Below are 25,170 nucleotides of genomic sequence, written 5' to 3'. Positions count from 1 at the left end.
CACCCCCCCCCCCCCGCAGGGGTCTCAAGGCTGGATGTGGTCCACATGATGGTTCGGCTTGGCAGCAGCTGCTTCACATCCCCAGCAACAATTCCACTTCCTCCTGCCGGAAACTCAGCTCCGTGTATCTGGGCTGAATAAGTTGATTTGTAGATATTACCATTTCCTGGGGCTGCTCAGATCAGAAGCAGCAGGAGTTGTTCCGAGTGCTTCTGAATGAGCCCAGAGTCCAGCTGGGACAAATCCATCCCTCCTAAACATCTGCCGGAAGGTGGCATTGAGTTATGTCATATTAGGAGAACATTTTATTTGGTTCTTGTAACCTATATTTAGTCAGAGTTGAATGACCCACTTCCCTGACTGGGGACTTTTCCTGTCAAGAGGAGTCCTGGGCGCTGACCACTGATTGAGTTACAGAGGGAAGAACGGTGCCAATGACAGAGTGAGGGGTATCTGGGCCTGGGCGGGGGCAGGAGAGGAGAGCCTGGGGTTGAGAGTGTCACACCAACGGGATAATTGGCTTCATGGGGTCTGTCGCCAAGCATAGGTGCCCCACAGATTCATTTCATCACTCATCCATCCACCTCTCACTCACTCAATGAACACTGCTCAGCCATTGGTGTGCAGGGGTAAGGTGCCAGGTGAAAGGGACACAGGGGTGATTGACAGGTTGCCTTTACCCTCAAGGGACTCAGAGTCTAGCACAAGAGACAGAAACTCTGCCCATCCTTGCTGTTTCAAGGGACCTGGCATATATGGCATACTGTTCTTAATATGTTTACTCACCTTCTTGGCACTATGTGTTTTAACCAAGGTCGCCTCTCTGAGAAAGGTTGTTTCCACAGGTAGGGATTTTCCCCTGAAGTTAGGGAGGGAATAAAACCTCTTAACTAAGTGCCAGGTGGGTAATTAATCACTTTAACTACGAACAATCATGCTTAAGCTACATAATCTTTACTCCCTGGAATGGAGATAAGAAACGCCCTAACCTTTGAAGTAGAGATTGATAGGATTGGAATCAACTGGTATAAATACAGATGTAAGAAGACAGAACCAAGAGAGACAGAACCTAGGCATAGAACCTACACAGAACGTTCTCTAGAGACAGAAGAACTTCGCTGGAGAGAACATGGCAAAAGTTCCTGGACAGAAACTGGCCTCAGAACCTAGAGACAGAACCTAGCGACAGAACCTAGCGAGAGAACATGGCAAAAGATCCTGGACTGAACCTGACTACAGAAATTGGCAAGAGAACCTGACTAGAACCTGGTAACTGAACCTGGCTGGAGAACCTGGACAGAACCTGGCTGGAGAACCTAGCGAGGGAACATGGCTACAGAACCTGGCTGGAGAACCTGGAGAACCTAGCAAGAGAACATGGGCACAGAACCTGGCTGGAGATCCTAGGCAGAACCTCTCTGGAGATCCAGACCAGAACTTGGCTGGAGATCCTGGCTGGAGATCCTGGCTGGAGATCCTGGCTAGGCTGCTGATCAACTGAACACTGTCTCCGTGTCCTTCCTTCTTTGCCGACTCCGTCTACGCCTTTGGGAACCCCTGGACCTGCTGGGGTTGGACCCCGGCAGATAGAGCGTCGGCCTCTGGACTGAAGGGTCCTGGAATCGATTCCGGTTCAGGGCACATGCCTGGGTTGTGGGCTTGATCCCCAGTAGGGGGCGTGCAGGAGGCGGCCAATCAATGGCTCTCATCATTGATGTTTCTCTCTCTCCTTCTCCCTTCTTCTCTGAAGTCAATAAGAATGTATTTTTTAAAATAGACACCAAGGAGCAGGAGAAGGGAGCATGAATTACCTCAAGGGGAAGATGCGGCAGGTGTGGGTCTGAGGGTGGGTGCCCCAAAAGCAGACGGTGAGACAGGGCTCTGATGCCAGTGTTTTATGAGGGAGGTGACTCCATGTGAGGACGTGGAGAGACCGAGCAGGGAAGGGGTAAAGCCAACAAAGCATGGACGAGCGATGGGTCACAGCGGTGGGCGAGCTCAGTCCTGCTGGGACCCTCTGGGGGCCAGGAGGAGCTATCTCAGGGCCATCCTCCCGGAGGGCAGTCTGCCCACGACTCTCTGTTCTTCCAGTTGGCACCTGCCACACACAACTGCCTCAAAGACAAGCAAGTTGTCCAGGTGCCAGAGAGAACAGGAAAAAATGCAGGCATTTGGGGTGGAAGCTGTCAGCATGCCCAGAACTGTCTGCAGTTTCGGGAGCTCAGATAGTCAAGGGGAGATGAGGCGGGGCCTCCACAGCACCTGCTACGGCATCTTTGGAGAGCTGGCGTCTGAACTGCGTTTGAAGCGTGAGTGTGAGTTTTATCACTGCTGTGGTCATGGGGGTGGCTAATCCAGGCAGCTGGAACAGTGTGTGGATGGGAGGGGAAGAAATGGAGCTGGCTCTAAGGCCAGAGGCTCTCAAGAAAATAACTTACCTTAGAATTGGTTATGGGGGCAATGTGAGTAGCCTTCATGCAGGGAAGATTTTGGTGGTGGAATGAGAGAGAGAGAGAGAGAGAGAGAGAGAGAGAGAGAGAGAGAGAGAGAGAGAGAGAAACTTTATAGGGACAGCCCCCTGCAAAGGCAGAAAGGAATGGACCCAGGATGGGAAGAGACTGGCCTTCTACGGGGGCGGGGGGGGGGGGGGGGGGGCGGGGATTCTGTTCCTGAGGATGGGTGAGAACTGTTCCTGGGCTGGCTGAGAATGGGTTTAGCTGTCAGGCAGAAGGGAATGCTTGAAGGAGTCCGTTACCTGTTGGGAGTGAGGAGTTGATGGTTGGGGAAGGGAGAGAGCTTGAGGGGGATGGAGGACTTGGACAGTCCTTGAAGGTAAGGGGACTGGGAGCAGACTACAGGAAGGTCAGAGGAAGGATGGGCGGCGCTGGAGGCAGCTGACATTGGCTCGAGCACCTTGGCAATGTTGCCAGGACTCACTGGGTGCCTTTTTCTCATGGCTTCCTGGCATCTCAGAACAGGACTTGAGAAAGCAGATGGTTGCCTTGGGAAATGGCTAGTGTTTGGCAGGGCAGGGTGGCAAGAGGAGAATGCCAGTCTGCAGGCGCAGTATTCCCCGGGGGCGGGCCTCACTGGCTTCCCATCTCCTTCCCTATCCTTGTACCAGGGAGAAGAACTGGTGAGGGTGAGAGCTGTAAAGACCCCCACTGGGAGTCAGGGGACCTAGCTGCCACCCAGGTTCTGCTGCCCACTTTATGTGTGACCCTGGGCAAGTCACTTCCCCTCTCTGGGCCTCCATTTCGACGGCTGTTAATTCAGAACTTCTCGACCTCAGACTAATGACACTTTGGGCCAGATAACTCCTTGTTGTGGGCGCTGTCCTGAGCCATGTAGGACTTGTAGCAGCATCCCTGGTTACTATCCAGTAAATGCCGGTAACATACACACACCTGCATTGTGAACCTCCTGTTGAAAATTGTGCCCTTTTGAAGACCACTGTATAAAAGAGGAGGAGGAGCAGAATACTAGCTATCCAGCCAACCCATGCACAAAAGGGTTCTCATGAGGAACACATTTTAAAAACGGGCACTGAACTGGTGGGGGCAGCAAAGGAGACCAGATGCTGGGGTGGGAGTATTTGTCTCCATTCAGGAGACAGAGAGCATGCCAGGCATTTGAACAGGGAAAATTAAATGTAATAGAGTGTTAACTAGTAAAAGGGTTAAAGGAAGACTCTGGCCTACCTGGTTTGGCTCAGTGGTGAGAGTATCGGCCCATGTTCCAAAGGGTCATGGGTTCAATTCCCGGTCAAGGGCATGTATCTCGGTTGCAGGCTCAATCCCCAGCTGGGGTTAGGGTGCATGTTGGAGGCAACCAATCAATGTGTCTCTCTCACATCGATGCTTCTCTCTCTCTCCTCCCTCCCTTCCACTCTCTCTAAAAATCAATAGAAAAATATCCTTGGGTGAGGATTTAAAAAAAAAAAAGAGAGAGGACTCTGAGAAACACAGGAATGGGAAATGTAGGGGAAACGTACTGCCTCTAGCAATGACTATGGGTGTGGCTGAAGCCGGCCTGTACCAGTGGCTGCCAAGTTAGGAGAGCACAGCCTGAGGGTGCAGTGGAGGTGGGCCCTGGTGGCTGCCACTGAAGAGCCCCACACCGAATGAAAGGCAAAACGAGTCCCACACGAGAAACGAGGTGCCTTCTGCTGCTGCCACCTTGCAATGCCCTCTCCGCCCGGGGTTGACAGATACTAACATTGCACCCGCTGGCAAAGAGGACATGTTTCCAGGGTCCAACCCCGGCATCACAAAGCAGGGCAACAATGGGTAGACTTGGAACTGAGGGACGATAAGGTGACAACAGCCACGGTCCTTGCCTTTGGCTAATCAGCTTCCACTTACACCTTCCACATGCTTTCGAACTGCCCTTCACAACAAAGCAACTAACTCTGTGTTTCCACCTAAAAGCCAGTTATCCTTTGTGCAAATACAACTCGGACACTTGCCTCAAAATGAGGAGATAATAGTTCCAGTGTCACTGGGTCCATCACTGGCTGTGTGAATGACTCCTCAAATTCAGCACAGGCGCGCCGGCTATTCTGTTTCCTAAACACTGAACGATAAAATTAACGTCCAATAACCTACATATAAATATTAATGGGAATGAGGAAAAATAACAAAATGGTTACCATCTTGATATAATTACAAACATAACAAGCAAAGCTACTATAGCCCTCCTTTCCACAATGGATCATAAAGCCATAACTTATATCGATGACTCCCTTCTTCCACTACCCATCCACTTTTCCCCACCCTCAACCAGAACTTCAGCTACGTGCGGTTTTCACCAGAAAAAATGAGCCAAAACTTCACCCCTGAACGGTGAGAGTCCTCAGTTATCCTGCTTTGGGGGATGACAAAGTTTTCTGTTAACCCTTATAATTGGACAAGGAAGTACTGAGAGGTGCTCCAGAGAAGCCCTCAGTTTGACATGGTCCTCTGTGCCCCCATTATGTAGCAGCAGTTCAATTTCACCTCAGTGATCAGGCTCAATCAATCATTCTATCCAGTAGAGTAAGTCTTTTTTGTGGTTAAGAAAAAAAAACACACAACTTTTTGCTTCAGTGTTTATTCAGTGACACCAGGATCTCAAATGGCAGTCTCATCCTCCCATTCACTGAGACCATCATTGTGTCCTGGTGTGGCCTCTTGGGAACAAAGATCTCCAAGCCAGCACAGCTCAGTTTTTCTAAGAAGCAAAAATTCTGCAAGGGGGTGACCAAGAATGACAGTGAGAGGAGGCTGTGTCCGTTGTCATGCAGCTTCTCCGTTTCAGATCCACCTGGAGGGCCTGCTTGTGGTACTAGGACATCCTCCCTCGCAGGCATGAGGTTAATCTTTGTCAACAGATGGCACTGGCAGGACAGGGGACTCTGAGTCCAGGTACTTTGCTTCTTCTTGGTGTGCAGGATACGGTCCTATGGTATCAGCAGCACCCCCACAGCTGGCTTCCCAAAGGCAAGATGGATGGAGCCCCAGCTCACTTACCAGCATCTTCCCAATGATGGCTCCTCATTCCCCGCCAGCCTCTCCCCTCCCCCCCGCCCCCCACTCTGTGGGAAACTCCTGGGCAGCCAGTGCCCCCGCTGGCTTTCCAGCACCTTCAATAGCAACCGCCACAGGCAGCATCCAATTTCATCAGCACCTCAGCAAGTAGTTCTCTGCCCACTAACCTCGGCCCACAATCGGAACACCTCCGGCCTGGAGAGCCCAGTGAACTTTCCCACCATCCAGACTGCAACCACTGCCTCTCAAGTGATCTGAACCCCAGCCACAAGGAGGATCCTCGCTCCCTTTCAAGTTGTTTTTTTTTAAATTCTTTATTGTTGAAAGTATTACATGTCTCCTTTCCCCCCATTGACCTCTCCCAGCCCACTCCCACCCCCCAGCACATGCCCTCACCCCCATACTGTCTGTGTCCATTGGTTATGCTTATATGCATTCATAAAAGTCCTTTGGTTGATCTTTTACCCTCTCCCCCCCTCCCCTGCCTTCCCTCTGAGGTTTGACAGTCTGTTCGATGCTTCCATGTCTCTGTAGCTATTTTTGTTCATCAGTTTATGTTGTTCCTTATATTCCACAAATGAGTGAGATCATGTGATATTTATCTTTCTCTGACTGGCTTATTTCGCTTAGCATAATACTCTCCAGGTCCATTCCCCTTCCAAGTTTGATTCCTTGAACACTCTCCTTCAATTTCCATGGTATTCTTTAGAGTTCCCTTTATTCCCCTTTCGTTCATTCGATGTGGTTTCTGTCCCCTGATTGAACCTTGGCTGACCAGAACCCCTTGCACTTCCACACCTTGATTAATGGACTCCAGTGTTTCAGTGATGAGGGAGACAGCACTACACAATGCTGTCCGAATCAAAGCATATATTACCTCCTTTCAAGGTTTGTTTCCCAGCTAGCACCATACTTGAGCCTTCAATAAGCCATTCTACCTTCAATTAAGCCATCTGCTTTCAGGTGATGAGTTATATGTAAGACCAGTTAATTCCATGGGAATGAGCCTATTGCAGCTCTTCCTTTGAAATGAAATGAGTTCCTTGAGAAGAGGCAATTCTGGGTAGAATACCATGATGGTGGATGAGGCAGTCTGTAAATCATGGGGGTGATATAGACAAAAGCATTACAGGCAGGGACAGCAAATCTTATCCAGAAAATTGTTCTATTCCAGTAAAGAAGAATCGCTTCCCCCTACATGACGGAAGAGGTACAATGAAATCAACCTGCCACCAGGTAGATGGCTGGTCCATCCAGGGAATGGTGCCGTCTTGTAGGCTCATGTTGGTGCCATATTGTGAGTTTATGAGCACCCAGCAGTGATGGCATCCAAGGCAGCCCTTAGTAAGGGGAAGTTCATATTTTTGAGCCCATGCATATCCCCTATCCCTGCCACTATGGCAACTGCATTCAGGGGCCAATTGGGCAAGCACGGGGATTGCTGGGTAAAGAGACAGATAACCACAACGCATGTCATAATGGTCACTGATTATTGGAAGCCTCCCTTGCAGTGGATTCCCTTTAGTAAACATTCACGTGGGACACAAATCGGTCTACGCCTGCTCTGAAGCGTCCATCCACATACCTCTTCCCCAGAAGACTTTGCCGCCAATTTTCCAATCCTGTTCCTCTGACCATCAAGCCAAACTATACCATCAACAGCTGCTCATGAATCACTGTACATCCATACTTCTGGCCAGCTCTAATTCCAAAATGGGCAACCAACTATACTACTTAAAGTTCTACCCACTGAAAAAATAGTTCTTCAGCACTGTCCTCCAGGGCCACTCAGATGGGGTTGCAGTCTTCTGTTTTGGATGGTACCAGCCTATTGTATAGCACCAGCCATAAACCAGACTTGAGTTTTTTATTCCTCGGTCAACTGGTCATAAGGAACTCCGCAGGAAGCCACAGGCATGTTTGAGAAATAGGAAGCAATGAAGCAGGAGTCAGAATCATTGACTCGTGTAGCTTCATAACTTCCAGAGTTGCCCACGTGAAGTCTCTTTCACACCACCCCCGTCTGATGGTAGATTGCTGCTTCACAAAGCTCAATGTTTGGCTAGTTGTGTCACGAGAATCCTAATTGGGAATCTCAGGCTGAGGTCACCTGATGGCCCACAGTTAGGCACCCAGTCTCTACCACAGTCCAGTAGCAAGCTCGAAGCTGTTTCTCAGGAGAACAAGTGTTGTCTGCGTAAGAAGGAATGGGTTACTCAAATCCTAGAGGTCTGTTCTGTCATCTCTCTTTGGGGCCTTGCCTGAGACTCCATATAGCATCCATACGTACTATAAAATTTCTGAAAATCATTGGATCTACTGGATTACAGGATGAACTGGTAGAAAGACTTTTACGGAAGCCTTTACTTGCTACAGAGCCTTCAAAGCTGGAAGTCTACTGGGGATTTCATCGATGAGTCAAAGCAGCTCACACAAATGGGATATATGTTTCTTCTAAAATCCAAAAGCCTGCCAAGCCCACCCTCTTTTTCTAAGGATGGTAGTGTAAGGTGCAGCAATTTGACTTTCACCTTGGAGGGGATATCTCAACACGTTTCGTACCATTGAACCCTCAGAAACCTCACTAAGATAGCAAACCTCTGAAACGTGGCGGTACTTCTCACCATAGGGTACTTCCTGCTCATCAGAGGCAATCAGCTTGTCATCGATGTAGTGCACCAGTGTGATGTTCTGCATAATGTCAAGGTGATCACATTATCTGTGGACGGTATAATGGCAGAAAGCAAGAATCGACTTAGCTCCGAGGCAAGACTGTGAAGGTGTACTGTTGGCCCCTTCAGGTAAAAGCAAACTGTTTTTGGTAGTCCTCACAAATTCATATGGAAAAAAAGGCAGTAGCTCTGTCAGTGGTTATATACCAAGTGCTATACTGAGTTGCTCCAGGAAAGACGATTTCTGGGACAAAAGCTGCAATTGAGTCACCACCTGATGAAGCACACAATATTCTAGTCATTCTCCAAAACCCATCCAACCTCTGCACAGGCCAGCAGGCAAGTTAAATGGTAATGAAATAGGAATTACCACCTCTGTCTATTCCAGCCTTCATTAATCCCTAAAGTTTCCCCTGGGATAGAGAAGTACTCCCAGTTTACGATCATGGTAGAGAAAAGAAGTTTCAGGAACTTCCATTTTTTCCAGAATTCCTTCCATAATTGCCCTCACTTCCTGAGTCAGAGACCCAATACAGGGATTCTTTCCTAAGTTATACCCAAACTCTCACGTGAACAACTTGGCAATGCTGTAAATTTAACTGGTGCTTACATTCTGTGACCCACACAAGTAGATATTTTACTTTCACCAATATCAGCTCTATAGTTACATGAAATAAGAGATGTTTTCATGGAAGCTCTGTGGTTTTCAAACCAGGATTTGAGCTAATTAAACAGCTTGAACGTATCTTTTTTTTTTTCTTGAGTGCTTCAGGGCATTCACGAACCCACCCCATACCACAGTCCTTGCAGTCACATCACTCATGTGATGGTCAGGTGTAGTGGTCACCAAGACACTGACTTCAGTAGGCATCACATCAAAATCCATCGTGACAGCATAATGACGATGCCACCGTGCTGTGGATTGCTAGCATCCCAGGTCCCACTGGCAGGGAGCTCAGCACCGTGCTCAAGTCCATGGGCAACAAAACCAATCAAAATTGCACTTTCGGGGATCTGTTTCCTGGGACCACCCCTGCTCCTGATTCTATATCAATTAAATCCAGACAGGAGACAGAGCTCATAGCCCATCGTTTTAATACGAAAATTTTAATATAAAGAATTACCTTGCAAAGGGTAGTTAATTACTAGCAGAGGTAAAAGACAGTGCTAAGCGACACGAAGTAGCAGGAACAAGGCACCCAGAAGAAAAGGTGTTCTGCAAATAAAAAATGAAAACCACTATGTTCAGGCTGAGGGAGAGTGAATAGTGAAGGAACTAAGGACTGAGGAGAAGTACTGAGGACTGATGCAGAGCGCCTCAGTGAGGGTGGGATGACCACGAGAACATGCAGCCTCTAGTGGCTAAGAAACTTGCCAGGGGGTGTGGTCTGTAGAAGTGGCCTTCAGGAAAGTGAGGTCTGAGGGTACATCTGGAGCTGGTTTACAAGAGTCACTGAGGTTTGGGTTCCTGTACTGGGTTGTTTTTTATTCAATAGAGGGAGGACCAGAATCTGGAAAATTGCCTTCCTGCTGTGAGCACCTTACAGCAGCGGTTCTCAACCTGTGGGTCGCGACCCCTTTGGGGGTCGAACGACCCTTTCACAGGGGTCGCCTAAGACCACCGGAAAACACATATATAATTACATATTGTTTTTGTGATCAATCACTATGCTTTAATTATGTTCAATTTGTAACAATGAAAATACATCCTGCATATCAGATATTTACATTACGATTCATAACAGTAAAAAATTACAGTTATGAAGTAGCAATGAAAATAATTTTATGGTTGGGGGTCACCACAACATGAGGAACTGTATTAAAGGGTCGCAGCATTAGGGAGGTTGAGAACCACTGCCTTACAGTGTCCCTCTTGTGCCCTCTACTGGCGAAGTCCACCATTGCTCCAGCAGGCACAAGAACTCTTACAGGGCGCAGCTCCAGGATCACCAAGCAGGGCAAAGAAGGGTGTGTTTGGAGCTCAGAGACAATAAATCAATAACCGGCATTGGAGAGAGGCAGGTATGGAAGGGAGCAGAGGGTTCACTAGGGGCCTTTGGGGGCGAGGGTCAGGCATGGGCTGGAGCCCTGGGGAGAGAACTGTTCCCAGCTCTCTTCAAAAAGAGAATGCAGCCACATACTAAACACAGCTCAAGAAAGCCACATTGTTCCGCTTTCAAAAGAACATAAAATAAAATTCCTGGGCAGGCTCCCTCTCCCCACCCCTGGGAGCGAGTAGGAAGGAGCTGAGACGCATTTCATTTTTCTTGAAGAGGCTTTCTCAGTTCCTTGGCTCCTGCTCACTCACCACCCCCACCTCCCCCCACCCTCCGCCACCCCACACCCCACCATTTGCAGCTTCACCTGATAGTCAAACACTCATTCGACAGCATTTCCAGCAGACCTTCTAGACCAGTGATCAGCAAACTGCGGCTCGGCAAATCGTGGCTCGCGAGCCACATGTGGCTCTTTGGCCCCTTGAGTGTGGCTCTTCCACAAAATACCGGCTCTTTCACAAAATACCGACTTCTGCGCATGGGCCACGAAGTTTCAATCGCACTGTACATGCGCGCCCGCACGTGGTATTTTGTGGAAGAGCCACACTCAAGGGGCCAAAGAGCCGCATGTGGTTCGCAAGCCGCGGTTTGCCGACCACGGTTCTAGACCACTGAGTCTGGGAAGCTGCCTGACGATGGGCCTCAGCTAAGTCTGTCTACGCGGCCCGAGCTGAGCCTGGCGGAGCCTCGGGGTTGAGAGGGCAGACTGAATCACGGACAAGAAAGAGACTGCAGGCACCTCACGTGGTTTCAGGTTCAGACTTTCCGGCCCATCTGGGATGGTTCCAAGAGCAAAGGCGTTGGAGCCGAGTGACATGGACTCTAATGCTACCTCGGTTCTTTTCTCGCCGTGTAACCTTAAGCAATTCGCCTCACCTCCCTGAACCTGCTTCCTTACTATCACATGGTTTTGGTAATATGTACCTCTCAGGGTTTCTGGAAGGTTAGGGACAATGTCTGTATTAAGTATAATGCAGGGACCTACCAGGGTGAGTGCCCAGGCCCGTCAGACCACAGCCCAGGCCACACCCACGGTCTCACCAGACTCAGAAGGCAGATGTTTAGGCCAGTGGCCTGCCACCACTGAGCCACGTCAGCCCTATTAATGGGGTTTATTGTTTGTTTGTTTGTTTCCATTGCAGTTGACATACAATATTCTATTGGTTTCAGGTATTAGACATTAAATAACTTATAAAGCAATCACCCCAATAAGTCTAGCACCCAGCTGGCACCATACATAGTTATGACAATATTATCGATTACATTCCCTGCCATTGTCACTGACGTTGAACCAGTGGTACCTCCTTGGAATGGGCTTCTAAAGAGCACCTCGTCCCACCTCCTCACTGGGCTGATCGGGAGACTGAGCCCCAAAGACCGCAGATGTTTGCTCAAGGCCACACAGCATGGTGGTGGCTGAGCCAGCACTGGAACCCAGCTCATGGCATCAAGCCATTCGACCATCTGGAAGACTAAAAATAACGTGCTTAAAGTATGGGCTTTAAAGGAAGACAGACAGTTTGAATTCTGGCCTTGTACCTTTCATTCATTCAACAAATATTCATTGAGTCTGTGCTAGGCACCATGCTCCGTGCAGGGGGCACAGAGGGCCAGGTCCACATGGCCCAGCTCTCTCACCGTCTGGTGGGAGAGGCAGTGAACAAACAACCAATGAATAACAAGCTGATCACCCACTGTGAAAAGACAACTAGGGACATAGGACACAGGGCCCTGAGAGGGACAGGGACAGTGGGGCAGGGAGGCACCTCAGGGCATTCAGAAAGGACCTCTGAAGGAGGGGCCATCTGCGCTGAGACCTGGATACTAAGAAGGACCAGTCATACAGAGACTAGTGAAGGGCATCCAGGCACAGAGTGTGAAGTGATGAGAAGACATGAGGCCAGAGGGACACGGTCAGAGAAAAGGCAAAGGCAGCCCAGCTAGTGTGGCCCAGTGACTGAGCGTCAACCTATGAACCAGGAGGTCATGGTTCGATTCCTAGTCAGAGCACAATCCCTGGTTGCGGGGCTGTAACCCCAGTAGGAGGCATGCAGGAGGCAGCCAATCAATGATTCTCTCTCATCGATGTTTCTATCTCCCTCTCCCTCTCCCTTCCTCTCTGAAATAACAAAAATAAGAGAGAGAGAGAGAGAGAGAGAGAGAGAGAGTGTGTCAGGGCCAGGAGCTCAGCTTTTACTCAGAGCAGTAGGAGGTCACTGGAGGGTCGGAGCAGGCAAGTGATGGGACCTAGCTTATTTTTTTTCAAACGATCACTGGCTGCTGCCATGTGAGGGACATCTGTGTGACCTTGGGCAAGATGCTTAAGCTTCTGAGCCCGATCGCCTCTCTAAAATGGGGGTAGCAGAACCTCCCCCCGCCAGGTTTCACCGGAGGCTGGCATGACAACACACACAGAGCATTAGCACCATGCCCCATGCAGTGTATGCACCAAATAAAGCTTTGCTATTTTACATCACTGTGTCCAAAGCCCTCGTCCTCTGCCAGCGTGGCCTGCACCTGTTGAAACCATAGGTCCTTCCAATCCCATCCACACAGCCCAGCCTCTCACGGCCTGAGAGCACCACAGCCCATGTTTTTTTCTTCTTTCATTTCCAGGATGAGGCACCAAGGCCCACTGAGAGTCAGGACCCACCTCAGTGCCCCCGTGAAAAGGAAGTCCTCAGACTAAGGGCCCCAGTCCCCAGGGTCCCTGATCTCTCCACGCATGGCAAGGTAGGTTCTTGCTGGTTCTGGAGCCTATGCAATGACACCCTTATTTCTGCACAGCCCTCAGCCATGGGGGTATCTATTAAACTCTTGTCCATCAGAAGACCGCCAAGGGTGGTCAGCAGGATCCCAGTGACAGGGAGGCAGCCAAGGCCTGCTCTCAATTAGGGCCTTGGAAATGGCCTTAGCATCTATCAAAGTCACGGCTCCATCTCCTGGGTGCCCAGGATATATAACAGGTCCCAATCAGAGGCCAGCAGAGAGGCCGTGAGAAGTAATAATTGCCTTGGCAGGTTCCTACAGGAGATTTATTGTGACATAAAGAAACAAATTTAGCTGCCGGCAGTACCAGGCAGCCGGCCCATCCACACTTGCAGGAATCCTATTTGCCGGGGTTGGGTGGGTAGGGGCTTCTACCCCACTCCGGCTGGGCCCGTGGACCATTCATCGTCTTGTGCTCCAGGCCGCCTTGTCCAAGAGGCTACCACCTCTGACACATTTCGCAGCATTTGGAAATCAGTGGCCAGTTCACAAATGACTCATGTGGTGTTGCACCAAGCCATCCTCTGGCTTTTGACACCACCCAGATCATCCATAGAGCAAGATGATTAAAGGCCCAGGCTGCAGTCAGCCTAAACGTGGGTTCAGATTCAAGTCCAGACGCCGTCATGTACTGGCTGTGACTCTGGGGGAGTAAACTGCCTCTCTGAGACCCCATTTTCTCTAAAAGGAGGAGGAGCGATGCCTCCTCTAAGGAGCTGTTGTATGAATGAAGAGAAAAAGGTAGAAGGCACCTAACAGAGTAATAGGTGCCAAACAAAAAGCGGTGGTGACCATCTTTATTATCCACAGCCTTCAACGTTATCCTATGGGATGGCACTTATGGAGGGGCAGTGACTTTGCTAGTTTTGGGGTTTTTTTACTACGCTAGCTCTTTTTAAGCATCTTATCTCTACACTTCACCACCAATCCTGCAGATAGCTATCGTTATGTTGATTTTCTAGCTTAGGAAGCAGAGTGGTTAAGGCACTTGAGCAAGGTCACCAGCTGGTGGAATGTGGAGCTGGGGATGGGATGCTGGCTTGCTGGTTCTGGAGCTAGTGCTCCTCCTAATACACAGCCTACCTTCCCAGCTCCTCGGAAAGGCCACTAGTCAGACAGATTGGCACAACCACACTTGCATCTTCCTTCCCTCCCTTCTTACCTCCCTCATTTCTCGAGCACCAGCTCCAAGATCAGCCCTTTGCTGGCCAATGAGCACAATAAAATGAACAAAGAAATACTTCTTGCCCTTGAGAAGGTCAATACCTGATGGGGCAAAGAGTAAAGCTGTATCCACATTGCCTGGAACACATGTATCAGTTAGTTTTTGCTGCATAACAAACAATCCCAAAAATGTATTGTTTTGTTTTAAAAGAAAGAACAATTTATTATCTCTCCCAGTTTTGGGGACAGTTTTTGCTAAGTTTAATCATGCAGCTACACTCACCTGACAGGTCGGCCAGGCTGGAAGTTCCAAGATGCCTAGTTTGCAGGTCTGACAGCTGGTCTCTGCCATTCGTAGGTTTCATTGGTACTTCTCCATGTGCCCTCAATCTTCAGGGAGGCTCACCAGGCTTCCTTACATAGCAGAGTTCCAGAAGGGCAAACAAAAGCTGCAGTGCCCCTTGAGGTTTAGGATCCAGAATTTGACATCACTTACGCCACATTCTATTGGTCAAAGCAAGCCACATTCTGTTATTTAGCTAGTATTGGACATACATTCGTGACCTATCACATAAGGTTCAGCAGTCAGTGCAGAAGGAGTGTGCGCAGGCCAGTCGAGCTAGGCGAGATCCTAATTAATACATTTTTAGTTCAGAGTAAAGGATGTTGAATTGTGTGGTTAGAATGGGTCATATCCTTTAACCAATAGAAAAACCGAGGCCCACAGAGTCAGCCAGTGTGCAAGCCGAACCAGTCCATCATAGAGCCAGTCTTCATATGAAGAAATTGAGGCCCAGAAACAAGTGGGGAGGAGGGGTCTTGCCCAAGGTCATATAGCAAGTTTGTGAGAACCAGGAGTGACTCAGGTCCCCACTCCTCCTCCCCTCCAGCCCCCGAGGATGCCTCAGGCTGGGAATGGGCTGAACCTGGGCAGCAGGACGACCATCCCCAGATGCGTGTCCCCTCTGTCCCCTCTCTGCTGTGTGCTCATAAGTACCCCTTTCAGCACACCTGGCACCACACAAGACACTTAACCACAATGTCTTCTGCTCCTAACAGGACTGTTCCCATTTTACAGATGGGAAACCAAGACCTGGAGAGGACAGTTGACTTGCTACCCAGGGTCTCACAGCTGGTGAGGCCTGTGTGCCTGACACCAAAGCCTGAGCCTCCCAAGCTGCCCCCAAAAGAGCTCAACCCAGGTCCAGGCCCCCAGGGGTGAGAGGCAGCTCTGGGACCCTCGGAGGTCTCAGGATAAAGCCCACTGCCCGGTGAAGAGGCCTGGGAGGAGGCAGCAACAAGCCAGAGTCCCTCAGAACCGCCTCTGCAAATGGAAGGACCCTGCGTGATGCTCTGGTCCCCACCTCCACCATTTTATGGGAAAACGGATGCCAGACCAGCACGCAGGCCTCTGACCCCCAGTCCAGGGCCCACCCACTGACTGGGACGCTGGGGCAGGTGAGCAAGCCCCAGTCAAGCTGGTCAGACACACACCAGGCCGCTCTGTGGCATTCAGAGAGCACGTTTATTTACAAAGCACTTTACAAACATCAGCTTTTGCCTCCCCACAGCCCCCTGCGAGGTAGGTCAGTAGTCATATCTACAGTTTACAGATGGGGAATCTGAGGCACGGAATGGGGGTGTGGCCTGCCCCGTTGCAAAGAGATCTTCCCACCCACCCATCAAAAACTAAACAAAAAAGCATTGATCCTCCACTCCAAAACACACCTTCTTCCTCTGAACTCTCAGGGTTGGGAGCAGCCCTCACCTAACAGTGCTCTCTCCCCAGTTGGCAGCCTGATCGGGAGCCACAGGAACCTCAACCCCACGGGCTGTTGTTCAGCCTTATTGTTCAGACTGTCACTGGCCCAGGCTGAGCAGGACCCGGCCAGCAAGGCCGGGAAGTTATAGGCAGAGGCGCCTGAGGTTGTGTCTCATTCTGCAGACGTTGGGTCAGGCAGGGAAGGAGCTTCGCGTCGGGCAGGAGAGAGGTGGGCAGATCCTGGTTCAGGGAACTCAGAGCACATGTCAGGGAAGCAAAAGTGGGAGGGACCATGAGCAAGATTTCCCAGGGGCTACAGGGCGCAGTGCTGGAGGAGGGGCTGCGGTTCCGCCTGGGGAACCTCAGTCGGATGTGCCCACTGGCAAATCAGAGCAAAGCCCAGTCTCCCCAGGACCGCAGGGACTGGGCCAGATGGACTCCCTGCTCCTGTGGAGCCATGCTGGGTGGAACCTTGGCCTGGTACACATCCCACCAAGGGCTGGGATACAGTCACGGGGCTTGAGCCTAGTCCCCCCAAGCAAGCAGTTCTGAGCTCCTGTCACTCTGCCAGGCAGTGCCCGGCCCCTCGGCACAGGCCAGCAGGGCCCCACGCAGGTGGGCTGGGCTGCAGTCTTGCTAAGCTCCTCCTTGGCCCCCAGGCTGCCCACGGTACATTTGGCAAAAGGCCCTGCCCCCCGTGAAGGCAGCACCAAGAAGGCCCATCACCCACTCCAGTGCCTTCCCTATGGGTTGTGGTTGAGCAGAGTTGGGGACACAGGTCTTCCTCTCGGTCGGGATGACGGGCCTGGCCCTGAGTGCACAGTGGGTGCTCCAGGCCAGGGGCCCCCGCTATCTTGACTCCAGCCCCTCCAGGTACTCCAGGGCCATATCATAGCAAAAGTGGTACTGATCCTGGGGAGAGGAGAGAAGGAGCCATGAGCCTGGGGGGAGGGGGCAAGCATGAGACCTGGCCCATCTTGGGGAGAAGGGGAAATAGAGGACACATTTTGGCACCACAAGACTAACTGTGGGGGACCCAAGGCCCAAGTGTGGGGACTGGATATGGGAGAGTGGGGACTGAGGGGACTGGCTGGGCATAGAGGTTGGAAGTGGCAGGGCACAGGGGACATGGAACCTCACCAGGGTCTCCACCATATTGGGTTTGTAGTTCCTAAGCGTTTTGGCAGCAAAGAAAACGTCCACCAGGTTGTGGCAGCGAATCATCTCCAGGACCGTGGCGCAGGCGCAGAAGGTGCCGCTGCGGCCACCCCCATTTCTAAATGAGACACAAAAGGTTTGGGGTAAGGCTTGGGGGAGGAGGGTGAACTCCCAGGTAAAGAGCAGGGCCAGGGTCTGGGAACCCAGAAGGGAGGGGCTGGGAGACCAGAGGTGAGGGCAGGGCCAAGGCACCCGGAAGGGAAGGGAAGGGAAGGGAAGGGAAGGGAAGGGAAGGGAAGGGAAGGGAAGGGAAGGGAAGGGAAGGGAAGGGAAGGGGGCCCAGAGGTGAGCAAGAGGGTAAGGGGGCAGAGTCTGGGCCAAGACTGACATCCAAAGCTGAAGGTCTCTAGGAAGACAGCCTCCAGGAGACACGGCCCATTCTGAGGAGGAGGAAGGCATACTCCCAGAGGAAGAATGACAGCAACAGAGGAGGGCCACGGAGCAGCAAGCAAAACCCAGAGAGCAGGATGGGAAGCGAATACTGAGAATACCGGTCACCCCAGCAATGCAGACACGGGTGCAAACACAGGTACAACCTGAGTCTCCACCGCCTGTCCCCGTCCCTCTCCCTCCTCTGTTCCTGTAACTCAGGGTGTGACGTCCTCTTGGGAGATGGGGGACTGGACAGGCCCTCAGCCCTGTCTCTAGAGTCTCTCCCACTAGAACTGAAAGCCCGAGAGGCAGGCCAGGCCCGACTCAGCACCCTGTCCCCGCATCCAGCACGCCCAGCCCAGCCCGAGAAGGGCCAGCTAGTCTGAAAGCAGCAAAGGAGTGACTGCAGCAGACACAAGTGCATAAATGAATCGTGGGTGGGGCACATGAATTCATTAATTAGTGAGTTCGTTAATTACTGAAAGGGTGAAAAGGTTCTATGTGAGCATTCATGAACAAAGACCAGAAATCCACTGGCTTAAAACGTGTGCTACAGGATCACAGGACCCTGGCAGGGCCCTCATGACATGGGCAAAGTCAACCATCCCACACGGAGCGCTGGGCAGTTCTGCAGGGTCAGAGCTGACAAGGATCCTCCAGGGAAGGCAGGGCCAGGGGCTTTGGTGCCAGTCTTGAGGCTGGCCTCTCACGCTGGACCTTTCTCTCCTGCTCCCCGCCCCCTCCCGCCCAAGGCAGGCCCGCACTCACAGGCAGTGCACGACCGTGCGCCCGTCCCCGCTCTCCGCCTGCCACCTGTCCACCTCGGCCAGCAGGCGCAGGAAGGCCTTCTTGGAGTCCGGTGTGTCCCGGTACGCGGACCAGCGCAGGAACTGGAAGTGCCGCACCAGCAGGTGCCCTTCCTGCAGCTGGGGGTGTGGGCAGCCAGCCAGGGGGCATGAGCACCGGGGTGACCAGGCCCCCGGTGACCTCGAGCAGGTCCCGACAGGCCACACCCACCGCCACCCCGCTTCTCACCCTGGGGCTCCAGATCACTCACCCTCGAGATGTTCTGCACCCGGAAGACACGGGCCACCAAGTCCTCGTCCGCGGAGCCTGACACAAACTCCACCTCCATGAGGCCATACTGCTGCCGGCCCGGCTCCGGCCAGTACTGCAGGCACGGCTGGCGGCACGAGCACGGAGACGGGCGCTGAGCGGAGCCTCCGGGCAGCTGCCACTCACCCACCCCAACCTCCACACTTGCGCTGGGACTCCCACGCACCCTGGCCCACCCACTCACTCCGGACTCCTCATCAGAGTCCACCCACTCCCCACCACTCACCCACAACTGCATGCACACCTGCCTGGTGTGTTTGCCGACACACCCGGGGCAGCTGAGACAAACCCCTCAGAGTGGGTGCCCTGGTGCTCTACAGCCACACCTAACACACCTCCACAGACTGCCTTCGCCCAGGGGCGCCTCATCGGCCCTCCCATCCCCGCAACCCCGTCCCCTGGTCTTCTCTCTCACTACTTCTGCCCCCCAGCATCAGCTCAGAGGTAGGGTGTCCCTGATGCTGCCACACAGCTCAGCTCCTGCCCAAGACCACTCCACGGAGTCAGGGACCTACACGTATCCCCCTCCAGGCCACACACTCGAGACAGCAGAGGGACAGAGGCAGCAGGGCCCCCACACACATACACACAAATGCTCCGGGCTAGTCGGTCCCAGGCCCCAGCTTCTAGTCTCAGCTCTTCCTGATTCTGGGCCCATTTTTCTGCCTGTGAAGTGGCCCCACGCGCCTCCCAGACAACTCCAGGCTCCACTGCTTCCCTCTCTGACCACACCTTCCTCTCTCACTACCTTCCTCTTTCAGCCTGGGCTTCGGGCAAGTCCTTGCATTCAGGCCTTTGCACATGCTGCTCCCTCTCCATGGGTCACTCATCCTCCAACCTCTGAAGCAACTCTCACCCTCATCATCTTCATCCCTGCCACGTACTGAGAGCCTGTGTACTCGACATGGCCCAGCGCTACGCATCCTACCTATGCCTGACATGGTCCTGACAATAGCCCCATGAGCGAACAGGTGCTCTGATGGTGCCCATTTCACAGAGAAGGAAACGAAGGCTCAAACTATCTCCTAGATCGAACAGTCAGAAAGTAAGGAGGCTGGAACTTTTTCTGCCTCAAAGACCCCCCATGATGGGCAGTTTAGTTCAGCAACTAATCGGCTCTGGAAGGAGGCAGCACAGAGTATGGGGCACAGCTCCGTGCTTCCCAGCTGTGACCTTGGAGAAGTTGCTTCGCCTCTCTGGGTCTTAATCTTCTCACCTGAAGCCCATAAGTGCAAAGCAGAGTCCCTGGCACAGCAGGGACTTCATAAAAAGCAGCTTTCCCTCCAGTCTGACCATCTCATTTTACAGACAAGGAAACGGAGGCCCCGGGAGGGAGCATGATCTGCCTAAGGCCACTCAACCAATAGGTGGCAGAGCTGAGATCCAACCCCTGACTTTCGAGATGTGCCCCTGAACGCACGGTGGCGTGGGTAGCAGGCAGCCAGCCCGCGGCCAGCAGGGCCCTCACCCAGGCGGAGTTGGACTGGTGCAGCTGGTTGAGCATGACGATGGAGGTGCACCCGTAGTCGTAGACCAGCCTCCAGAAGTCAGGCGTGGTGCTCTGCAGTGGGTGCAGGGTCACGATGAAGGCTGCGCTCCGCGTGTAGCTCTGCAGGGAGACCAGGACTCAGCAGGGCCCGCTTACCACCACGACATAGCCCGATCCTCTGCCACAGGCTGATCCTCTCCCCGCCGACCACACAGCTGTGCCTCACAGGACCAGGCTTGCCGCCATTGGCCCATTTCACAGGTTGGCCACTACACTGACGCCTGAGCGGGCAGGGTGAGCCCCCAGACCTCTCCGGAGTCCAAGCCTATGGCTCCAAGGAACTAAACAGCAAAAGGTTCCCAAATGTGAGACAATGGAAGCTTCGGCCTGGTAGGCAGAGGCTGGCCAAGCACATGCTATTCCTATTGCCTAGAACAAATTTCCCAAGTGTTTACATGGCTTTCTCCCTCACTTCTTTCTGGTCTTTGTTTAACTATCACTTCCTCCAAGAGGCCCTCCTTAACCTTAACCTCATCAAAAATAGCCACACATGCGAGCCCCCAAAACCCACATGAAATATTTCTTCTGCCTGGTTGATTTGTGTAGAGATTACCAGTGTCTGACATTCTGTTGGATATTTGTTTAATAATTGTCTCAACCTATTCCCCAAATGCAAAGGTTAAGAGATCAGAGATTTTGGAGTGTGGCCTGTACCCAGCGGCCCATTCCCACCCAGGACCAGGGAGCCCCCGTGTGACCCTCCCCAGCTCAGAGACCCGCAGGACCCTCACAGAGCCTGCTGCCCTGCCCAGTGTGCACCCTGAGGCCAAAGAGGGGCTGGGAGGAAGGTCACCGATTCCTAAGTTCCCATCCAAAACTCTCTAGCACCCATGCCCTGCCCCAGGGCCCTGGCCCCCTCAGCAGGGGCATGCACACCCACCTACTCATGCATCCCACCAGGCCGAGCGACAGTGACTGGTGGGCCCCTCTCCAGCCGCTCCCTTCAGTGGCTGGGCTCCTCCTCCCCTGGCCTTTAGCTCACACCGGAGGCCCTTGGGAAGCCAGCACGGGGGCTTTCCTCTTTAGAGAAACTCCCCTGTCCCCTGCACTATCCTACCAAGGGACTCTGCCGGGAGCCAGGCCCCTCTCCCTCATACCTGCTCTGAAAATACCTCCCTCTCCATGTCTCATCTCCATGTGGAGGGACATCAGTGGTCGGCAAACCTGTGACTGACCCACCTTCCTGCAATCCTCCCATGGCAAGTTTGGGACAAGGACTGAGTATGCTCAGCTCAGCCCCTTCCCCTCTTTTCCCCTCTTGTCCTCAGAAAGTGTGCGTTCAACTGCTCCTGCTCCTGCTCCTGCCACATGTAAAGGCCAGTCCAATGGTGGGAAGGGCGCAGGGGGCAATGGTGGGAAGGGGGGGCCTGTGGCTGCGCAGCTGTAACAGGGACAAGTCTGCCTGACTTGGGAGCGAAGGAGGAGCCGGTCCTTAGCCACATGTCGGAAGTCACATTCTCCGGTTTAATCCAGTCTGTCTCCTGCACCCACCTCTCAGCTGGTTCCATCTGGGAGAGGAATAGGGCAATGCTCACGGACTCTTCCCCGTCTCCCTCATGCGGCAGCATCTTGGGGTTACTCCTTGGGGACTAAAGCCCCTGTTCTGCTTGCAACACCCAATGCAGGAAGTGGAGCCCCCAAGCTGGGAGCAGGGGAAGAGGCTTCTAAATGGCTCCTGAGCCCTCAGACCAAGCCAGGGTGGGGCCAGGGAGCAAGTCACCATCCTGGGCCATGTCCTGAGCCCGGCTCCCGCTCAAACACCCCAGCACAAGCTCCCCTGGCTCCAGACTCCAGGTCTCAAATCCCAACCCCAAACCCTCCTACCCTCCCAGCCAAGGCCCCCAAATCACTCCTACCCCAGGCCCTGCTTGGTCCAGTGCTGGAGACAGCCCTCCCTGGACTCCACCACCCAATCCCGACTCAGGCCAAGGGGGGAGACTGGCTTTAATGTCCTGAATGGAGCTCACTGGGGGTAAAAGAGTCACCCCTGAAAGGGCAAAGGGTCCCAGAACCAGAGCCCTCAGTTCTACTCCCTGGCTCCTGGACGTCCCCACCTGCTGGGGGGGAGGGGGCAGTCCCAGAGCCCACCCCACGCCCAAGCCCTCACGTCAGTCAGAGCCGCGTTGATGTAGTTGTTGGGGTCCCCGTCGGTGGAGATGAGGAAGGGCAGGCAGCGGTCGGGCGGCAGGACGTCCATGCTGCGGTTCTTGTCTCGGTTGCGGGGCAGCAGGGCGATGCTGCACTCCTCCACGTCCAGCGGCGGCGTGACCGAGTTCAGCGTCTACAAGGAGTGAGAAGAGGAATGGGGGTGGCATCCAGCACTTACTGGGCCTCCTCACAGCCCCATGAAGGAAATAGGGCTGAGTTATTCATCCCATCTCTGACTCCTACAGCACTGAGGACCTCCAACACACACACACACACACACACACACACACACACACACACTCACAAACCACACCTACATACCTACACACACCTATACGTACACACTCCTGCCCCACCTGGAACTCTTCCCGCAGCTGGGAGGAATTACTCTGAGGGTCAATACGGATCATCTCCTTGTAGGTGGCCTTGAATTCACTGACAGGGATGGTGGTCTCCCCACACAGGCAGGCCTCCAGGATTGCATCATGGATGAAGATATACTGCTCCTAGAACAGGAGAGAAGAATATGAAGAACCAGGAGGGGCAGAGAAGCTAGAAATTTGGGATGGAGGCAGGAGGAAGCAAGCCCAAGGTTGAGGCACAGGTGTGCTGATGTGGAGTTCAGCCACGTGGTACTACAGGTTGGGCCAACCCTACTTGAAACAACCTTCATGGGTACGTTCACTTATATTTCATCCCTATAACAACCCTGTGAGCAGCTCTGATGGTGCGGGGACAGCCCAGAGCTACATCTAGCAAGGGTACAGACAGGTCGTACCTTGACTGCAGAACCTATGGCCTTGACCCACTGTTACTTGACCTCACCCAGCAGGATACAGTGGAGCTGAGTCTGGGAGACCCTGAGAGGTTGGCAGGGAGGGGAAAGAACAAGGGGGCATCCTAGGAAGGGGAAGGGCCTGAGGACACCCTTCTGATAATCCAGCCTGCAGGACTCGAGTCCTGGAGAGGGGGCCACATCCCCTACCTCAGTCTGGATCATGTTGACGCGCCGGGAGCAGAGGGTCTTCACGCAGTTGTAAATGTCCACGACACCCTCACACTCGGCCATGTCCAGCATCACGTCCAGAACGATGTAGCAGCCTGTGCGGCCAGTGCCGGCGCTGGGGAGAGAATGGCCCGGGCCAGGTCAGGGCCTTGGGAAGGGAGCCCAGGTCCAGGGGGGAGAAAAGAGAGGCACCTGGCCACGTCTCCACCACCCAGGGGAGGGGACACAGAGAGACCCCCTCCCCGGGCAAGGAAGAGCCAGGGAGAAAGCCTCTGGACAGTGCTGGTGGGAGGTGGTAAGGACAGAGCTGGGGATGGGCCTTGGAGGAGGAGAGAAGGGAAAGGGGTAGGGAGAACGCAGAGGTGAAACTTAGCAACTTGGATTGGAGGGGAGGGACAAAGGTGATGCTCAGAGCTTAATCCAAGACTGTTCTTGCTCCTGGATATTCCTCCAATCTCCTGCACATCCCTCAAAGCCCCACCCACTCACAGCCCTTCCAGCCAACAGTATTCTTTCATTAAAGCACCTTTCCTGCTATCAGCGGTTCTCAACCTGTGGGTCGCGACCCCTTTGACGGTTGAACGACCCTTTCACAGGGGTCGCCTAAAACCATCCTGCATATCAGATATTTACATTACGATTCATAACAGTAGCAACATTACAGTTATGAAGTAGCCATGAAAATAATTTTATGGTTGGGTCACAACATGAGGAACTGTATTTAAAGGGCCAGAAGGTTGAGAACCACTATGTTACGTGGTCATTGGTTACGCTACTGTCTCCCTAGCCCGACTGGGAGCTCACCGAGAGCTCGGCTGAGTCTCATCTGTCCCTGGGATCTTCGTGCTGAGCACCAGGTAGAGCAAAGTTAAGGGCGGGAGGCGGGGGGAGGGAGGGGGTGGAGGCAGACAAAGATGACATCAAGATTTCAAGCTTGAAAATAGTAGTATCGAAGTGTTGTCAAAGACATATAGCAACTGGGTCCCCCATACACTGCTGGTGGGAGCTTAAATTAGAACAACCACTTCGGAAACCCAGCAGTATCTACGAAAGCTGAATGTTTGCAGACCGCAATTCCACTCCTACACACATAACCCACAGAAATGCGTATGTATGTTGGCCACAAAACATGCAATAGAATGTCCTTAGCAGCACTATTCCTATAGCTCAAAACTGGAAACTGCCCAAATGCCTATCAACAGCAGAACCAATAAACACGTTGTGGTTTATTCAGGCGAATAAAATACAATATGAATGGATCTTGGGGAACATAAAATTGAGGGAAAGAATTCAGACACCAAAGAGCACCTGCTGTATGATTCCATTCACACCCAGTTCAAAAACACGTGCCACCAACCTGTGGTTCGGAAGTCAGGACAGTGATTGGTCAACACAGTGATTGGTCAGGACAGTGATTGGTCAGGATGGTGATTGGTCAGGACAGTGATTGGTCAGGACAGTGATTGGCAGAGTGGGAGGAGGGGGCTCAGGGGCCTCTGGGTGCTGGTAACGTTGTTTCTTGATCTGAGTAGTGCTGGTTATTTCATGGGTGTGTGCAACTTATGAAAGTTCATAATGTCATATACACACTTATTTGTGCATGTTGCTTCAAGTATATTATTCATGGATGAAGTTTTATTCTAAAAAGATGGTATCCAAAGAGAAGCTGGTTTGCAGGTGGCAGGGCAGGCGGTGGCATGAGCCTACTTTGTGGCATCGGGGGAGCTGATAAGAAGCCAAGGAGAGGCGCCAGGACAAGAGACAGAGGCCCAGGGGCCACGGGCCAGAGGTGAAGCTCTCCAAGGGGAT

The 25,170-nt window shown here is 52.6% G+C and overlaps 1 protein-coding gene across 6 annotated transcripts in view; it reads right to left on the bottom strand.

Annotated features, from left to right (window-relative positions):
- Positions 1-15,586: 15,586 nt before the first annotated feature.
- PTPRU (protein tyrosine phosphatase receptor type U) overlaps positions 15,587-25,170 on the bottom strand; it is a 78,887-nt gene continuing 69,303 nt past the window's right edge. For 2 of the 6 annotated variants that reach the window (XM_036349338.1, XM_036349339.1), the window contains exons 24-31: positions 23,341-23,476; positions 22,712-22,861; positions 22,315-22,488; positions 20,127-20,267; positions 18,600-18,725; positions 18,311-18,468; positions 17,093-17,228; positions 15,590-16,864 (exon numbers count right to left, since the gene is read on the bottom strand). In XM_036349338.1, coding sequence (XP_036205231.1) covers positions 16,802-16,864; positions 17,093-17,228; positions 18,311-18,468; positions 18,600-18,725; positions 20,127-20,267; positions 22,315-22,488; positions 22,712-22,861; positions 23,341-23,476 — 1,084 coding nt within the window. In that variant the 3' untranslated portion in view covers positions 15,590-16,801. Of the gene's footprint in view, positions 16,865-17,092; positions 17,229-18,310; positions 18,469-18,599; positions 18,726-20,126; positions 20,268-22,314; positions 22,489-22,711; positions 22,862-23,340; positions 23,477-25,170 lie in introns of all 6 variants that reach the window. The other 4 variants (XM_036349337.1, XM_036349336.1, XM_036349340.1 and 1 more) reach the window with 4 other exon arrangements.

The sequence above is a fragment of the Myotis myotis genome, unplaced genomic scaffold, assembly GCF_014108235.1.
Source record: "Myotis myotis isolate mMyoMyo1 unplaced genomic scaffold, mMyoMyo1.p scaffold_m19_p_2, whole genome shotgun sequence".
Taxonomy (NCBI): Eukaryota; Metazoa; Chordata; class Mammalia; order Chiroptera; family Vespertilionidae; genus Myotis; species Myotis myotis.
This window is presented reverse-complemented; position numbering and strand designations above follow the sequence as displayed.